Here is a 15,127-nt window from a genome sequence, read left to right as displayed (position 1 = left end):
TTGGGTGAGAAGGGAGCAAATCTCCCAAAGGAGTGAAAATTTTATTCCTTCTTTTCCTCTAGGTTGGCACTGCTGGTATGAAGTGCTTCCATGGCCCGACAGATTTTCCTGGCTATATGGATCACGTCAGGCAGGACAGAGAGACTCGTGGCTGTTTGTAAAAATGGATGCTGCCCAAAGGGAAAAAAAAAGAAAAACGAAAGGAACTGTTACTTTCCAAACCCAGTTTCTCACAAGAGGAAGCATGATTCCTCTGCTTACCAGAAATACACATAAATTGGACTGAGGGGACCATCTCCACCTCATCTTAATATTCAGGACCTTGCTGTCAGAGGCAAACATGGCCCAGTAATCCCATTAATCAATTTATCAAGGTGTCTTCAGCTTGCTGGGATTTTGGCCCTGCCAGCACTCTGGGAATGCCACTTGCTGCCTCGGGGCTTTTTTCATTTCAGGAAACTCAAAGGACTCACTTAGGTTCCTTTTTTCTGAAGGTAGGGGCTGCTTTAGTTGTCAGAAAAGATGAGTGCAAGCTGTTCCACTGGGAACACAGCAAGCTGTTCCACTCCAAGGGAACTCCAGCACCTCCAAGAAATGTTGGTCCCATTAGGATTTAGGCCTGTGCTGTTGTGGAGAACACTGAGGTGCAGGTTTTCAGCACCAAGACAAGAACAGCCAAATCTCCCAGACTGCTGGGCTGGCACTGGCTTCCTTTTCCACCAACACCATTTTGGGCCTCTGTACGTGGCACCATTCTACTGCAGTTCTCTTGCCACCAGCTAAAACTGAATGCACTCCCAAAATACAACAAATGGTTAGAGGGTAGATGGAACGCCTTTCCTCTGAGGAAAGGCCAAGACAACTGGGACTGTTCAGCCTGGAGAAGAGAAGGCCCCAGGGAAACCTCATTGCAGCCTTTCAAACCTCAAGGCAACCCATTTTTAGTAGGGCCTGTTGTAAAGAGACAAAGGATAATGGTTTTAAATGAAAAGAGAGATTCAGGTCTAAGGAAGAAATTGTTTATGCTAGGGGTGGTGAAACACTGGCACAGGTTGCCCAGAGGGGTGTTGGATGCCCCATCCCTGAAAACATCCAAAGTCAGGTCGGACAGAGCTCTGAGCAACCTGATCAAGTTGAAGATGTCCCCACTCATGGCAGGGAGGTTGGACCAGATGGACTTCAAAGGTCCCTTCCAGGCCAAATTCTTCTATGATTCTACTTTGCAAAGCACCCAGACTGGGGATTAACAGGAGAGGAGGGCACCTGGTGAGGGGAATTTCCCCTGCAGCCACTGGGCCTTTACCTGCAGGAGCTCGCTGGCTGTCCAGCGGACGCTGGGGTCGGTGTCCAGGCAGGAGTGCAGGAAGGCGTGGAACAGAACTGAAATCTTGCTGGGCATCTTCAGAGGGGGGTACCTGTTCCGGGCGATCAGGCGCTGAGCCTGGGGACACAGGAAGCACAGGACAGCCACTGACCATCCCTGGGGTGACAGCTCCACTGCAGGCCCCTCCTGGCTTTCTGAGAGCTCCTGGTGCTTCTCAAGGGGCTCAAGGGCTTCTCAGCGTTTGAGGGTAAGGAAGCAGGGAACTGTCACTCCAGAGCAGTGGTGATAATGACCCTGAGTGCAGCTTGGCTGGTCAGAGCGTGGCACTGGTAACATCAATCCCCAGAGGGCCATTCCCTCAGGAGCTGGACTTGGTGATCCCTCCCAACTCCGAGTATTTTGGGATCTGGAAATAATTCTCTTCATCTGTGTTTGCTGCCTTATACAAGGCAAAAGCAATCCAAAAGTGGTCTTCCAAGAAAAGTCAGGGAACTTTTTCAAAAAGAGTGGAAGACTGAAATCTTCAGAACTGTTGTCTTCCTCAGGAATTAACTGTGCAGCATTTAACCTGGTTTCAGCTAGTCATGAGATTTTGTCCTTGTGTACATTCCTCCACTATTCCTTCATCATTTGATATGAGAACTCATCATTTAATTTTAAAGAATTAGGATCTAAAACTGAAAACTTCAAAATATGTTTATTACAAGTAGCTTTGCTAAAACATACTTTTAGACTTTTTTTTGGGTAATACATAATTATGGCATCACTAGAACCAGTGACCCTCCCTGAAAGGCACTGGTCAGAATTTGAAAAGACTTCTGGGCCTGCAGATACACTTGTAATGCTTTTCATAATAATTTCCCAATTGAAGAAACTCGCTGCTGTCATTCCCAGCTCCAGCTCAGGGAGAGATCAAACACAGCAGGAGGAACTCAAGCAGTGCTGGAGGCCAAAAAGGCACATTTTTGCACTTGCACAGGTCACTTCTCCTCTGATGAGATGTTCTGCAGGGACATTTCTAGAAGTGGGTCTTGGTAGAACTATTTCAGGCTGATTTGAGTGGGATTTGGGTTCATGGGAGACAAAACATGGCACTGATTGGCAAGACAGTGGTAAATGACAGAGTTTGCACCTTACCTGGACAGGGCTTTCTTTAAAGTACGGAGGTTCCCCCTCCAGCATTTCAATGGCCACGATCCCAAGGGCCCAGATGTCCACTTGGGTGTCATATTCCTTTCTTTTCAGGATTTCTGGTGCTACCCAGTAAGGAGAGCCAAGCACTGTGCACCGTGTGCTCCGCTCCAGGGTCAGCTGAGCACACAGGCCAAAATCAGCTGAGGAGGAAAACAAAAATACTGTCAAAACCAGCTTGAACCATGAAACCGAGCACAAGAATTCCCCACTCTACGTCTGAGAACACGGGGATGCTGTGCTGACCAAGAATACCTACTCAGTTTCACAGATCCGTCCATCCCAAGAAGAATATTGTCACTTTTGACATCTCTATGGATCACGTTCTTTGAATGAAGGAAATCCAGGGCTTTGAGGCACTGAGACAAAACCCATGAGGGTAAAAGTTAATGAACCTCATTTCATCACACAAGAGAAGGGAATGGCTCTAAAAGATTGAATTTCTAGGTGAAACACCAATTCTTGACATAGACTTCCATTCCTAACCCAGCCAGAATGGCTGCAGTGGTTCTGCTCTCTCCATCCAGGTGACAAGGAGGGTTTGTCAAAAAGGAAAACATCTCTCCCTCCATTATGAAGTGGATCACTTTTGTGTGGGAGGCTGCATGACAGAGGTTTTATGTTGGCCTCAAGAGCAGAGTTGGGAGTAGCACATTAGTCATTTTTCAGAAGCAAACACCATTTGGGGTGCAATGCTCTCCTTTTAAGCTGAGGGCTGTGACAAATGAAGCTCTATTTTTATTTGCCATTTTAAAATTCTGCCATGAGCATGTTTGCTTTTACAGGCCAAGAATGCAGTGCAGACATGCTCCAGTTTAATGAGGCAAAGTTTAGAATGTTAAATAAATTAAAAAAGAGACTATGACAAAAGTGTATAACAGAGTATAAGAAATGCAGTTGTATTGGTAGGAAGCTCACTTAGATGCCCTTTGTCTTAGGCTGACGCACATCTTGCAAATGTACATTTAGATGAGAAAACAATGAGTAACAAATATTGAGAGCAAAGCTATAAAGTGGACAGGTTCTCTGCTGCATGGCATTGCATTACAAGAATACTCAGACCCGGGATGGTTATTACAGGTAGTAAAAACAGTTCACAACACCTCACAAAAATGGAATTTTTTCCTAGTCAAATCTGACAAAAGGAAATTCTGTTAAGGGAGAAGAGCCATAGGGAATAGAGGTGTGGATCTAGGTACACTTTGTGATTTTGTGGCACGGCTTTTTGGGGTTTCTTTAAGTCCATTTCTTACAAAATGCGTCTTTGTGAGTGACCCCATCTTTTCCAAGACTTTGCCTGTCCTCCACTGCCTGTGGTTCTGTTGGCAGTGTACTATTGCATTTGTATTTTTAATTGTCCTTGTAAAGAACTGTTATTCCTATTCCCATATCTTTACCCGAGAGCCTCTTAATTTCAAAATTATAATAATTCAGAGAGAGGGGGTTTACATTTTCCATTTCAAGAGAATCTCCTGCCTTCCTTAATAGACACCTGTCTTTTCAAACCAAGACACCCTTTTATTTTACATTTCGTAACAGCAGCACTGAAACAAAGCTCTGAACATGAGGTCACTCCTGTCCCACCCTGTCCAAGCCATTGGAAGCACAAGCAGGGTCCCTCACCTCCCTGCTGATAGCAGCTATCATTCTTTCCTCCATAAAGACTCGGACAATAACGCTGGTTAAAGTGCCTCCATCCACATATTCCATCACGAGCCACAGGTCTTCATTCACCAGGTAGCTGAGAGAAGAAAACAAAGGCATGGAGGTGAATGTGCACAGCTAAATTTCCTCGTGGAAAAGACTGCAGGGGAGTTTTGTTTCCAGGTCACTTGTAAAAGGAGGCAGAATGAAATGGAGAGACATTCCTTGCAGGCTACAGAGTATTTGGAATCTGTGCAGTCTAAATGAGAAAGGCAAATCCATGAAAAAGGAGATGCCTTAGATGGCAAACGAGAATAATGCAATTTAGTAACAGCAGAGATCAATCTGGAACCAGGACACTTGCCATCAACTGAGCCATTATCTTAATTTATAACTTCCACCATTCACTCCAGGAACAAGGCAACTCAACTCCTGAGTTACCCGTGGGAGGAGGCTCTGCACCACTGAGGACAGGTGTTGGCCAACCATTTGGAAAACACTGCATAAAATACAGTCAGAAAGAGGAAAAACTGGCAAATTATGTGGTTCTGCAAATGAGAATTTAGTCTTCCACAGCAACGGAAAATGGTGGCAACAGCCCAAGGGAGATCATTTCTATGATGGTTTATCAGCACTTATCGTTAAGGCATAGAAAATATGATCAACCTGAAAAAACCAAACCCCAGAAACAACACAGAGGTAATGAACTGACAGGCTGTTGTTTTAGTAAGACATGGCACATCCAGGTTTTTGAAAAGAGGTTTCCAACTACAAACACCAGAAAAGATTAATGGAGACCCAAGGCCATCTCCTCCCATCCACTGGAGATGAATAGAGAATTAAGAAAGATCTCCATGTTCTGCCAGTGCCCAGAGGGGTTTTTTAACCTTTGTCTTGCCGTTAACATTCCAGTGCTAACACCAGAACCACTCACCTGTCTATATAATTGACAATATTGGGATGCCTGTTTTCCTTCATGACCTGAATCTCGTTGACAACGAGTTCCTTTCTGCTCCGTTTGCGGAGAGGCATCTTCTTTAGGGCCACCTGAAATGAAATTGGAGACCATGGGCTCCAGAAGTTCTGCTGCAGGAGAGCACAATGACCAAGGAGAGAGTGTTTTTGGAATGATGGGGCTGGGCTGTGCCAACTGCCCTGTGACTTTGTGATCAGACTCCAGGGCTCAGGAAGTGACAGGACAACAGTTGATTTCTCCACTTGCTTTGGTGCCACTTACAGGACACTTGCCAGAGACATTTTGCCTTCTAAATTCTGCAAAAATTTCCCTGAGCTATCACCCACAGATCTCTGACAACACCCTGCACGCACATTCTTCCCTGATTGCCTCAGTTTATCACCTCTCTTATTATTCACACAGGTTTTGCAAGCAGGATTTTGTGACTGTGAAAATATATCAAAACAGCTGGGAATCCTTCAGCAATTCTATGGAGTTTGGCCATTATTTCAGCAGCTGCTGCTGGTCTTGGTTGCATAAAAAAGCAAACACATGCGTACATGATGGGTAAATTCCCACCCTAAAAGATCATAGCAGTTATGCACACACAAAAAATTACAATCCCACAACGTTTCTCGCTTCTTGAACTTTGATTTTGCTACTCCATGAGCAATCTGAACTCCACAGTTCAGATTTGCAATTATTTTCTGGCTTTCTAAAGAAATAACTCATTCTATGGTATTTTAAGCCTTAATGATGTCCTTCTCTGAAAGATACCACTGCCCCTCTTGCATTCTTTCTGGAACTGAGTAGGAACAAAGTCTGCAGGCTGCCACTGCTCTGTGCTTGAGGAACAGCCTGCCCAGGAAAGCTCTGCCGGCCACCCAAAGCTCCAGCAGAGCTCACAGCAGAGGGGAAAGCCCTGAAGAGCTGCACAATGTGCTGGGGGTGTTGACACTCACCACATCTCCTGTGGCTGGGTCGATGGCTTTGTAAACAGTCCCGAAACCCCTGGAAACAAAAGAGCAGTGAAGAAAGGAGAAGCAATTCAGGTGCTGGGAGTGAAAGCCACCCCAGACAGGAGATCTCTGCTGCATGAAGTGTTTTAAAACACCTTGGTTCATCTATTCTTCAGACAGCAGCACAGCAGCCCTCTGCCATGCAGGGTGTCCAAGGGAAAACTGAGAAGAAAACTGAAGAGCTGGAGCACAGATCTTCAAAACCTAAGAGCAGGGGGAGAGTGTGCCTACAAAAACTGAGAAATATTTAATTTTTTTTTCCATTTTGCCTTGTTATGTTGGGCTTTTTTCCTTCTTTTTTGTGTCTGTGTGTGTATTTTTTCCAGGGAATGTATGCTGCAGACTACACAGGGTGGGATTTCATATGACAGTGTGAGAGCTTAGTATTTCACCTCTGGTTTTAATTGCTAAACTACGTGGTTATATTCTGGATTACTGAATATTTTTTAAGCAAAATATTTGAAATAAATGTTATTGAGAAATTTTATCTGACAGCTGTGGGGTGGTAAGGTGCTCTTTTAGGCAAAAAGGTTTGAGGGATGGGAGATTTTTCAGGTCCTGATCCTTGTTGCAGGCAAGGCAGTGCCAGTGTCAAGTTTTCTTTGACAACACCTTTTGACCAAAATTATTAATTCTGACCTGTACTGAGATGGGAGGATCTAAACCCACATCATGTTTGGAGCTTGCCTGGATTCACAGCAGCAAAATGCCCAGCCCGTGGCTTTGTAGGAGTAACTAAGATTGGACTTACCCTTGGCCAATGTGAACAAATTCAGTGTATTTGGTCTTGGGGTCCCCCTCGTTCACAATGCCCCCTGAAAGAAATGAAATGCAGGATGCTCACTTCAAACAGACACCACCCTCCAGCAGACTGAAAATGCAGCCCCACTGTCTGGCTGTGAGCCCTCTGTGGGCAACAACAGCAACAGAGGCAGCTCCAAAGCACAGATGGCTCCACAGATTTTCTGATTTTCTACAGTGCTTTGAAGAGTTACCTTGACAGGAAAACAAAGCACCAGGAGAAATATCCACAGGAGACAGAAATCAGGAAAGGCCAGGTACCAAAGCAAGAGTTTGTTTTCTACAAATATTTAGGAGAGCTAAAACAACACAGCCTTTATTTTCCTGGGAATAAACCCTTTGTGTGATTCAACAACAGGTTTATTATTTCTGAAGATTAAATACACTTTGGGTTCTGGGATTAATTTTTAAGAAACGGTGCAAAGTGTTTCCAGGAGAGAAGGGGACCTTCCCAACTTTCAGCAGTTTGCCAAAAGATTGTCTTTATGATTTTAAAGAACAGCATCTCATGTTATAATCAATAATGATGGGGCTTTAGGATCCAGGACCTTCATCATGGGTTACCAGGCTAAATTCTGATGATAACCCTGCCTGTGCCATTTGAAGGACCACACTGCTTGTCTTCAATCTAATAGATTGCTATGAAGTACTTTTGCTCCAGTGACTTGTCAGGGGACTAAAGAGAATTTAGGAACCCAAATATCCTGCTTGATTTGGCCATCAGCACTCAGGAGTTCAGTAGTTCATTCACTAGGTCAAAGCACCTTCTGCTGAATCAGAAACCATCCCTGCTTTTGCCTTCAGCGCAGAGAAACTGAACCCAGTCTGAGCTGCCCTGAGGAATGCCCAGGGAGAATTCCTGCTTCCTCTGTCCCTTTGGTGCAGCTGAAGTCAGGACACACATGCCAGACACCAGGCACACCACACATACTCAGTTGCTCCAGCACTTCCTCTGTCAGCTGGCATTTCTTCTGCAGCCCGGCCCTGGGTTTGTCCAGAGCGCCTGCGCTTTGGCTGAGGGTGTCAGACATGAGAAATGTCTCATCATCTGCTTCTTCAGCTCCCAGCAGAGAGCTCGTGTGGATCTGTGATGAGAAATTAATGTCAGGAAGGGAGCTTGCAGGGATCTCCTGAGCTCGTATTCCAAATGCAAACCCTCGGGAAGATGCCTGTCAGCCACATCCAGTGCTTAATCGGTTTTTTGCTGTCCACATCACAAACTGAATGAACGAAAACAAAACAAGTTCATGGCCAGTTTCATGTTCAATTTTCACGGATTTTCTTAAATAATCTGTGCAGAGGTGCAGGTACATCCAGGAGACAGTTTCTCCTGTATCCTGCAAGAGAAACTGCTGACTAAAAGGGAAGTTCAAAACCAATTTTCCAGGTGCCAGTGGCTGGGGTGAAGCACAATGTCATGGCAGGACTCCAGCCCTCAGCACCTCCAGCTGTGAGAGGCAGCTGCTGTCTGACCAGAAACTCTGAATTGCACCAATGGTAACCAAAGCTGGCACTTACTGCTTCTGCTGAGGCAAAAGCTGCAGGCTCCTTGTCCACCTCCTTCTCATTATCCTCTTGTCCAGGAAGGGAAGGAGCCAGCTGACGTCCTGGTGGCAGTGCTGTGGCCTGGGGACAGTCAGTAACACGAGTGAGAATCTCCCTTCTGCCACTTGGGAGGTTTGTAGTTACACACAGCTTTCAGCTGCTTTGACATCAGAAACTGATCTAGACATGCACGTGGCTCTAGAGCTTCCGTTCTCTGTTGCACGTGTCACAGTACAATTTAAATATCTATAAATTATGGGGGGTTGAAACAGCCCCAGCTGCTGCTCTGCAGGGGCACAGCATTGCATCAAGTTGCCCCAAATTTGCTGTTTCCCAACTGCTTTAAAGCTGTCACAAAGGCCACTTAGAGAACTGAAGCAAATCAAAGGCACCATTCTACACTTCACATCTCACTGGTGCTCTCTTTAAAATGTTTAATATTAACCCTAATAAATTTGGCCAATATTAATGTGGATGTCATGCCCCTCCCTAGGATTGTTATTGCAACCCAACTATTTGTAAGTGTGGATTGTAATTTAAAACTTTCTTTCAGTGGCTCCAGTGAGTTACATTACCAATTTTAACCTTATTTATGCTCAGCTATATATCCAGCTGTACTAAAGATAAATCATGAAACTCGATAGAAAGGGAATTCTAAGTTGTTAAAACTAAACTAAAATGAGGCAATTATACAGTATTGAAAATTGTTGTGAATTAGATATTCCACCATGGCTAAACCCACAATCTTCTCCCTGCAACTTTCATCTGTTTAAAAACTTTGAACAGAAATTGAGGAAACAGCCAGAGATCCCCCTGCTGCTGCTGCAAAACCAGACATGGACATTTTTTCAGGCTGGCACACTGCTGAAGCAGGCAAAGCTCACTCACAGCTTGCTCCACAGTTCTTAAACTCTGGGAATGTCCAAGGTTCCTTTCCCACTCACCAAAGGATGGGCTGCCATGTATCCACCTCTGGATAACTGGGTGATCAGATCTGCAGCGGGCAAGAGAAGATGAACCAGATGCTGTTAGAAAACTGCCTCTGGTAGGGCATCCCCCATGGAACAAGTCAGCCCAAATAAGAGAGCATTTTTATTTCATAACATCCCTCTAGGAGCAACAGTTCTTTTCCACAGTGAGCAACAGGACAGGACAAAATACCAGATTTTTTTTTCTACATTTTTCTATTTTTTGTGCTGTTTCAACAATAAATAAATAGAAACTCAGTCAAGAAAATGTAAATTGCTCTTTAATAGTCAATGATTCTGCTCTGCCCAAGAGCTAAAGAAGTTTTCCTTTTTTTTTTTTTTCCTATTATTAAATTGCATATGTTGGTTCTTTTTAGCTTGCTGAAAATGCTTCCCTAGAAAAGCTTTCCCAAAATCCCCTTAGCAGTGTGAATTCTATTCTGACACTGCACAGAAACAGCTCCTGGGTTCAGGAGCACACACTGTTGGGAAGTTACATTTCCTCATGAAGGTTATCTCTATTTTAGCACAGGTTATTAGTCAAATCCTTTAATTATGGGAAAATGATGTTTTCTGTCAGTTCTGAAGATAATTGCAGTTTTTAGAAGCACTTCTGACAAGCTCTTCCAGTCTGCATTTTGGAAGTTGGCTGAAGCAGCAAAGTGAGGGAATTACAGACTCCCCAGACTGGTGTGCGTGGGGAATGGAATCCCCACGGGGCTCCCCACATTCCAGATGCTGTCCCCATTGAGACACCCCTTTTAGCAGAAGCTGTTGACAGGAGCTCTACCAAACCAAAGGCATCTCACTGGCATTTCTGTTCCAGAATCAGCTCAGCTCCTAAGGAAGAGCAGAAAGAGCACAGCGATCCCAAAGCCAGATATGCTGCACCTAGGGAAAAGCACTACTTACTCCCCAGATGAGCTGTCACCAGCCAGGGTTTATCTGGATAAAAATACATTGCAGATGTGGCAGACAGAAAATCACACGCTGCGGCAGCGATTTGCCGGATCATTTCTGCAGACCTGCGCTAGAACTTGCAGAACAGCATAGCCCAAAAGCTATAAAACCCTGGCTGGTTTGCAGGCAGCTGACTGAGAACTCCTGGAGAAGGATCCTGCTGGAATGCCAGCAGGAGGAGGCATCGAGGAGGTCTGGATTGCAGGAACGGCAGTGTCCTGTTGGCACTGCGGGGACTTGCCAACCTTTCAGCGACACCCCAAGCAGCCTCTGACATCACAGTGGCAGCAGCTGTAGGTTCACACTCTGTGGAATGGTTCCAGGCTGCTTCTTGAGCAGCTGGACGCTCACTTTTGTTCATTCTGGAGCCTGACATCCCTTTAAGGCAGTGAGATGTCAACCTTCCTCCTGATGCAAAGCTCCTGCATGGAGCCCACCTGGAAATCAACTCTGAACTTCCAGGGAGTAAAGATTTAAGGCTGAACTCATTTTCCTGGTGGTTCTTTGATTCCATTACAAAACTCCTTTCTATTGGTAGACAAAACCGTGCCTTCAGGAGTTTTGCACTGGACTTTTGATGCTCAGGAACAAAAACATCTTGCTGAAATTGATTTATTAAAGAAATATGGATATTGATCTAGTACCGATATCCAACTGTGACGGACAAAAACTCTCTAACAGTTTAAAGTTAGAAAGTGTATGTTCATTGCGGCGCCGGGCAGCGTGCGGGACAGCTCCCAAATACACACTGCACCTTTCCAATGATTACAGAGTCCTTTTATCCACACCAGAATTGAATACCCAAAATACAAATACATATTCATCATTTAGTACATCCCATTCCTCGCTTCCTATGCTAATCATTCCCAAAGCTATTAAGCATGCGCAGTTTGTTCCTTGAAATGGGCCGGTGGTCCCTTTCATGGGGAGGGGTCCCAAAATGAGGAAGTAAATGAAGTCTTCCTCATTCTGACCTTTCTACCTTTTCAATGCAAATATGACAAATGAACCTTGGTAGAACTCCCATTCCCTGTCTTCAATTGGTTTCAGAACAGAGGAGGCCCACAATTGTCTTATGTTCCTAAAAGCTACTTGTCAGTTTCTATATTCCTCATTATAAACCCAGCTAACTAAACATGGTGTTGACAAGCAATCAATTATTAGTTAACTACTAATTCTTAACTTCATCAAGGCCTACTCATTTATTTTAATTAACTCTAGTAAGGCTTATCTCTAACTAAAATCTTAGCTCCTCTAAAATCTCTAAATCCCTTAAAGTTTATGTTTCAAAATGGTCTCTGCTGTCTGATTAGACAGTAAACCCCACCCTGATGGAATTAATTTTCAGCACACCAGGGAACACTGTGGGGAAAGACTCTGCCTCTCACAATCCTACACTGAGGTGCTAAGGACTCTCCTGGTCGAGCTCCTGGAGCTCTGCTGTCAATGTACAGAAAACAGAGCTTGGGAGACTCCTGATGCCCCTACAAGAACATATTCCTTTAGATGTGAGGGAACCCTACAGGATCAGCTCCTTTCAATCCTTCTCCTCTCCAATTTCTGTGTGCACAGAAGATGTGCTCAGGCTCTGAATAGCTTTTCTCTCTGCAACAATGGAATATCAGGGCCCTTTCAGAGCATAATTTCATCCATTTCTCTCCCTTCCACCCTCTCATGAATTACTAATTTGAAGTGACTTAATATCTATTCTCTATTCCCCTTCGGCTTTGCATATTTTAATTATGCCTCTTCCTAATCCTCATTTTCCCAGGACAGACTTAAATAACCCAAATTATCCCATCAGTAACTGTCTTTGATACTTCAGTTATTGCAGCTAATTTGTCACTTTTGCCAAACATGCTATTTTTGAGGGTTTTTTTCTAACACCAAGTGATCACACACTCTGTTCCACTAGCTTTTACCTACAAACCAGAGTGATCTGCTGCATGAAATGCCATCTCCATTAAAATTTGCTTTTTTAAAAATTATTATTGCTACTAAATCACTTCCTGGAAGATTTTAGTGACATTTTACAGCCTTGTCTTGGACTGGCAATGACAGGTGAGGACAGTGGGGTTGTTGGAGAAATCCTGCTCGTCTCTGCTCAGCCTGAGGATTGCTCCAGTTCAAAACACAACAATCAATGTCCTTTGCAAAGGCATTTTTCTGCAAAACACTGAGGCTTTTGTCAGAATACAACGTTTGCCAAGAGAGGAGCATTCACACAGCTATTTCTGCACTGAGAGGGCATCTTTAGCCAAGACAGTAAATAACCACTGGTCCCAGAGAGCTGCTGCCCACAGGCTCAGGAGTGGCTGCAGCCATGTGCTTGTGCAGCACAAGACCCCAGGTAAATCAGAAAGCCCCTAAAAAGAAAACAAGCTCACACTCATAATTAATAATACAGATACTGGATCTGTCGTATTATTTTAGGAGGCAAAGAAATGTGACCTTGGCATTTTTATTAAGCTTTTCCTCTGTCACTTTGAAGCAGACTTTTGAAGGGTGAAATTCCGTTTATTTTTGGAAAATAGAGATCCCAGGGGCAGGAGACAGGCAGAGGAGGGGCTGCAGGAGCAGACTGTGCCCCTGGAGCTGTGACAAAGGCAGACTGCCAGGCACTGGGCACAGTCTCAGTGCCTGTCTCATCAGGGCCCTTGTGTGTTCCCAGTTTGGAAGGAAGCTCCTTGCAATCCCATCCCTCTCTGCTCCAAGCAGGGCCCAGCCCCAACCCACTGAGTGTCCTCAGCAAGAGCAGGAGTAAGGAATGCCATTTGAGCACAAGGCATCAAGCAAACCCAAACTGTCCAGACAAGAAATGCCAGCAATGAATGTGGAGCAGGATTCTGAGCTGCCCCAGGGCACTTGGACCTGAGCAGGATCCTGAACTGCCCCAGGGCTCTTTTACATTTCAGAATAAAACATGGTACTGAGATCACCAAAACCAAGAGAGCAAAGCCCAGAAGTGCCAGGAGTTTCTGAGGAGTGGGGAGCACCATCTGGGGATTAACCACAGAAACCACCAGAATTGCTCCAGGCCTGGGTTTCACTTTCCACCTGCTGAGGCAGGGAGATTTATCCAGCTTCAAGCATGAAAGAGCACGTCATGTTTGCAGCGTGCCCTGCTTCAACAGTGATCTTCTCATCCCTGGCAATTTCCCTTCTCCACGAGCATCCATCTGTTGGGAAATATGTTTGGAAAAAAAAGTGACTTAAATAGCTAGCACTCAGGAACGATTCCTTTTCCCAGAATTTCATTTGGTGTTATGTGAAGAGCTCTTTCTGTGCATGTTATCAAGAAATTAGCTCATTTGGGCTTTCCCACTAGCAGAGTGATCTGTATGGGGTGGCTTTACTTCACCCTGCTTGCGCGGCTGTCCGAGGTTTACTTTTACCATCGCACATCCCTCTCATCCTCCCGGGACAGCTTCACTGCAAGGGATCCCACACTCTGCAGGTCCAGCCCCACCTCAGCTCCGATTCCCCCGAGCGCCAGCTCAGGAGCTCCCCTCCCGCTGCACACCCTGCTGCGGGCACAGCTTCCAGTCCCCTCCCCACCCACGAGAAGGGAGCCCCCAGCCGCTCCGGAGCCCGTCCCGCTGCCTGCAGGGAGAGCCCCCAAAGGCGGAGCCCCCGCTGTCCCCACGGCCCTCACACAGCGGGGCCCGGAGCTGCCGCTCCCGTGTCACCCCCGCAGCCCTCCCCTGCCACCACAGGGCTCACCGCCTCCGCTGCCTCCCCTCACGGCCCCCGCGCCGCCCGTCCCCGGCGGCCCCGTCACGGCCGGAGCCCCCTCACCTGCTGCCGCGCTGTCGCTGCTGGGGACGTCGCGCAGCTGCACCCCGGTGAGGCGGAGGATGCCGGAGCTGCCCGCCTCCTCCAGGGCTGAGCGGGCGAGGTGCGCGGGACCGTCAGCCCCGCCGCTCCGGGGCCGGGCCGGCTCCCTGTCCCCCGCCCGGCCGCCATCTTGGCGCGACCCCCACCAGCCCCTCAATAACCAGGGGGCGTGGCCTCTACCCGCCCCTCGGCCGCTCCCGCCAATCGGCGGCGGGGGCGGAGTTAGGGGGCGTGGCTCACTGGGCGGGGCTGTGAGCCGGCCGCCAGGGGGCGCTGCCGGGCCGGGACGGAGGGGCCAGAGGCGGGAGAGGCCGGGAATGGGGAAACGAACTGGAATGGGGAAACTGGGAATGGGAGAACTGGGAATGGGGAAACGAATTGGGAGTGGGGAAACGAATTGGGAATGGGAGAATGAACTGGGAATGGGAAAACGAACTGGGAATGGGAGAATGAACTGGGAATGGGAAAACGAACTGGAATGGGAAAACGAACTGGGAATGAGAGAACTGGGAATGGGGAAACGACCTGGGAATGGGAGAATGAACTGGGAATGAGAGAACTGGGAATGGGGAAATGACCTGGGAATGGGAGAATGAACTGGGAATGAGAGAACTGGGAATGGGGAAACGAACTGGGAATGGGAGAATGAACTGGGAATGGGAGAACTGGGAATGGGGGAATGAACTGGGAATGGGAGAACTGGGAATGGGGAAACGAACTGGGAATGGGGAAACTGGGAATGGAGAAACGAACTGGGAATGGGAGAATGCACTGGGAATGGGGAAACGAACTGGGAATGGGAGAACTGGGAATGGGGAAACTGGGAATGGGGAAATGAACTGGGAATGGGAGAACTGGGAATGGGGAAACTAACTGGAAATGA

General features: G+C 46.5%; 1 protein-coding gene across 1 annotated transcript; it reads right to left on the bottom strand.

Annotated features, from left to right (window-relative positions):
* On the bottom strand, positions 1 to 10,666 carry LOC128814246 (serine/threonine-protein kinase PAK 3-like). The gene is made up of 12 exons (XM_053989908.1): positions 10,360 to 10,666; positions 9,424 to 9,473; positions 8,453 to 8,560; positions 7,866 to 8,019; positions 6,885 to 6,948; positions 6,077 to 6,125; positions 5,094 to 5,206; positions 4,139 to 4,256; positions 2,775 to 2,874; positions 2,462 to 2,658; positions 1,304 to 1,441; positions 1 to 170 (listed from the first exon to the last, which is right to left on the bottom strand). The coding sequence occupies exons 1-12, from the start codon at positions 10,460 to 10,462 to the stop codon at positions 42 to 44; spliced, it is 1,323 nt and encodes a 440-aa protein (XP_053845883.1). The 5' UTR covers positions 10,463 to 10,666; the 3' UTR covers positions 1 to 41.
* Between the last annotated feature and the right edge of the window lie 4,461 nt (positions 10,667 to 15,127).

The sequence above is a fragment of the Vidua macroura genome, chromosome 14, assembly GCF_024509145.1.
Source record: "Vidua macroura isolate BioBank_ID:100142 chromosome 14, ASM2450914v1, whole genome shotgun sequence".
In the NCBI taxonomy this organism is placed as follows: Eukaryota; Metazoa; Chordata; class Aves; order Passeriformes; family Viduidae; genus Vidua; species Vidua macroura.
The sequence above is the reverse complement of the archived record's forward strand: the minus strand, read 5'-3'. Positions and strand labels throughout refer to the sequence as shown.

What these genes read in the sequence shown, in the direction of transcription:
- LOC128814246 (XM_053989908.1), bottom strand. Translation starts at nt 10,462, where the DNA reads ATGATCCGGCAAATCGCTGCCGCAGCGTGTGATTTTCTGTCTGCCACA. An exon ending in ACCCAGCCACAGGAGATGTG is followed by an intron (nt 5,207 to 6,076) that starts GTGAGTGTCAAC and finishes ATTTCATTTCAG; the next exon opens with GTGGCCCTAAAGAAGATGCC. An exon ending in ATTGTCAATTATATAGACAG is followed by an intron (nt 4,257 to 5,093) that starts GTGAGTGGTTCT and finishes TTCTTCTCTCAG; the next exon opens with CTACCTGGTGAATGAAGACC.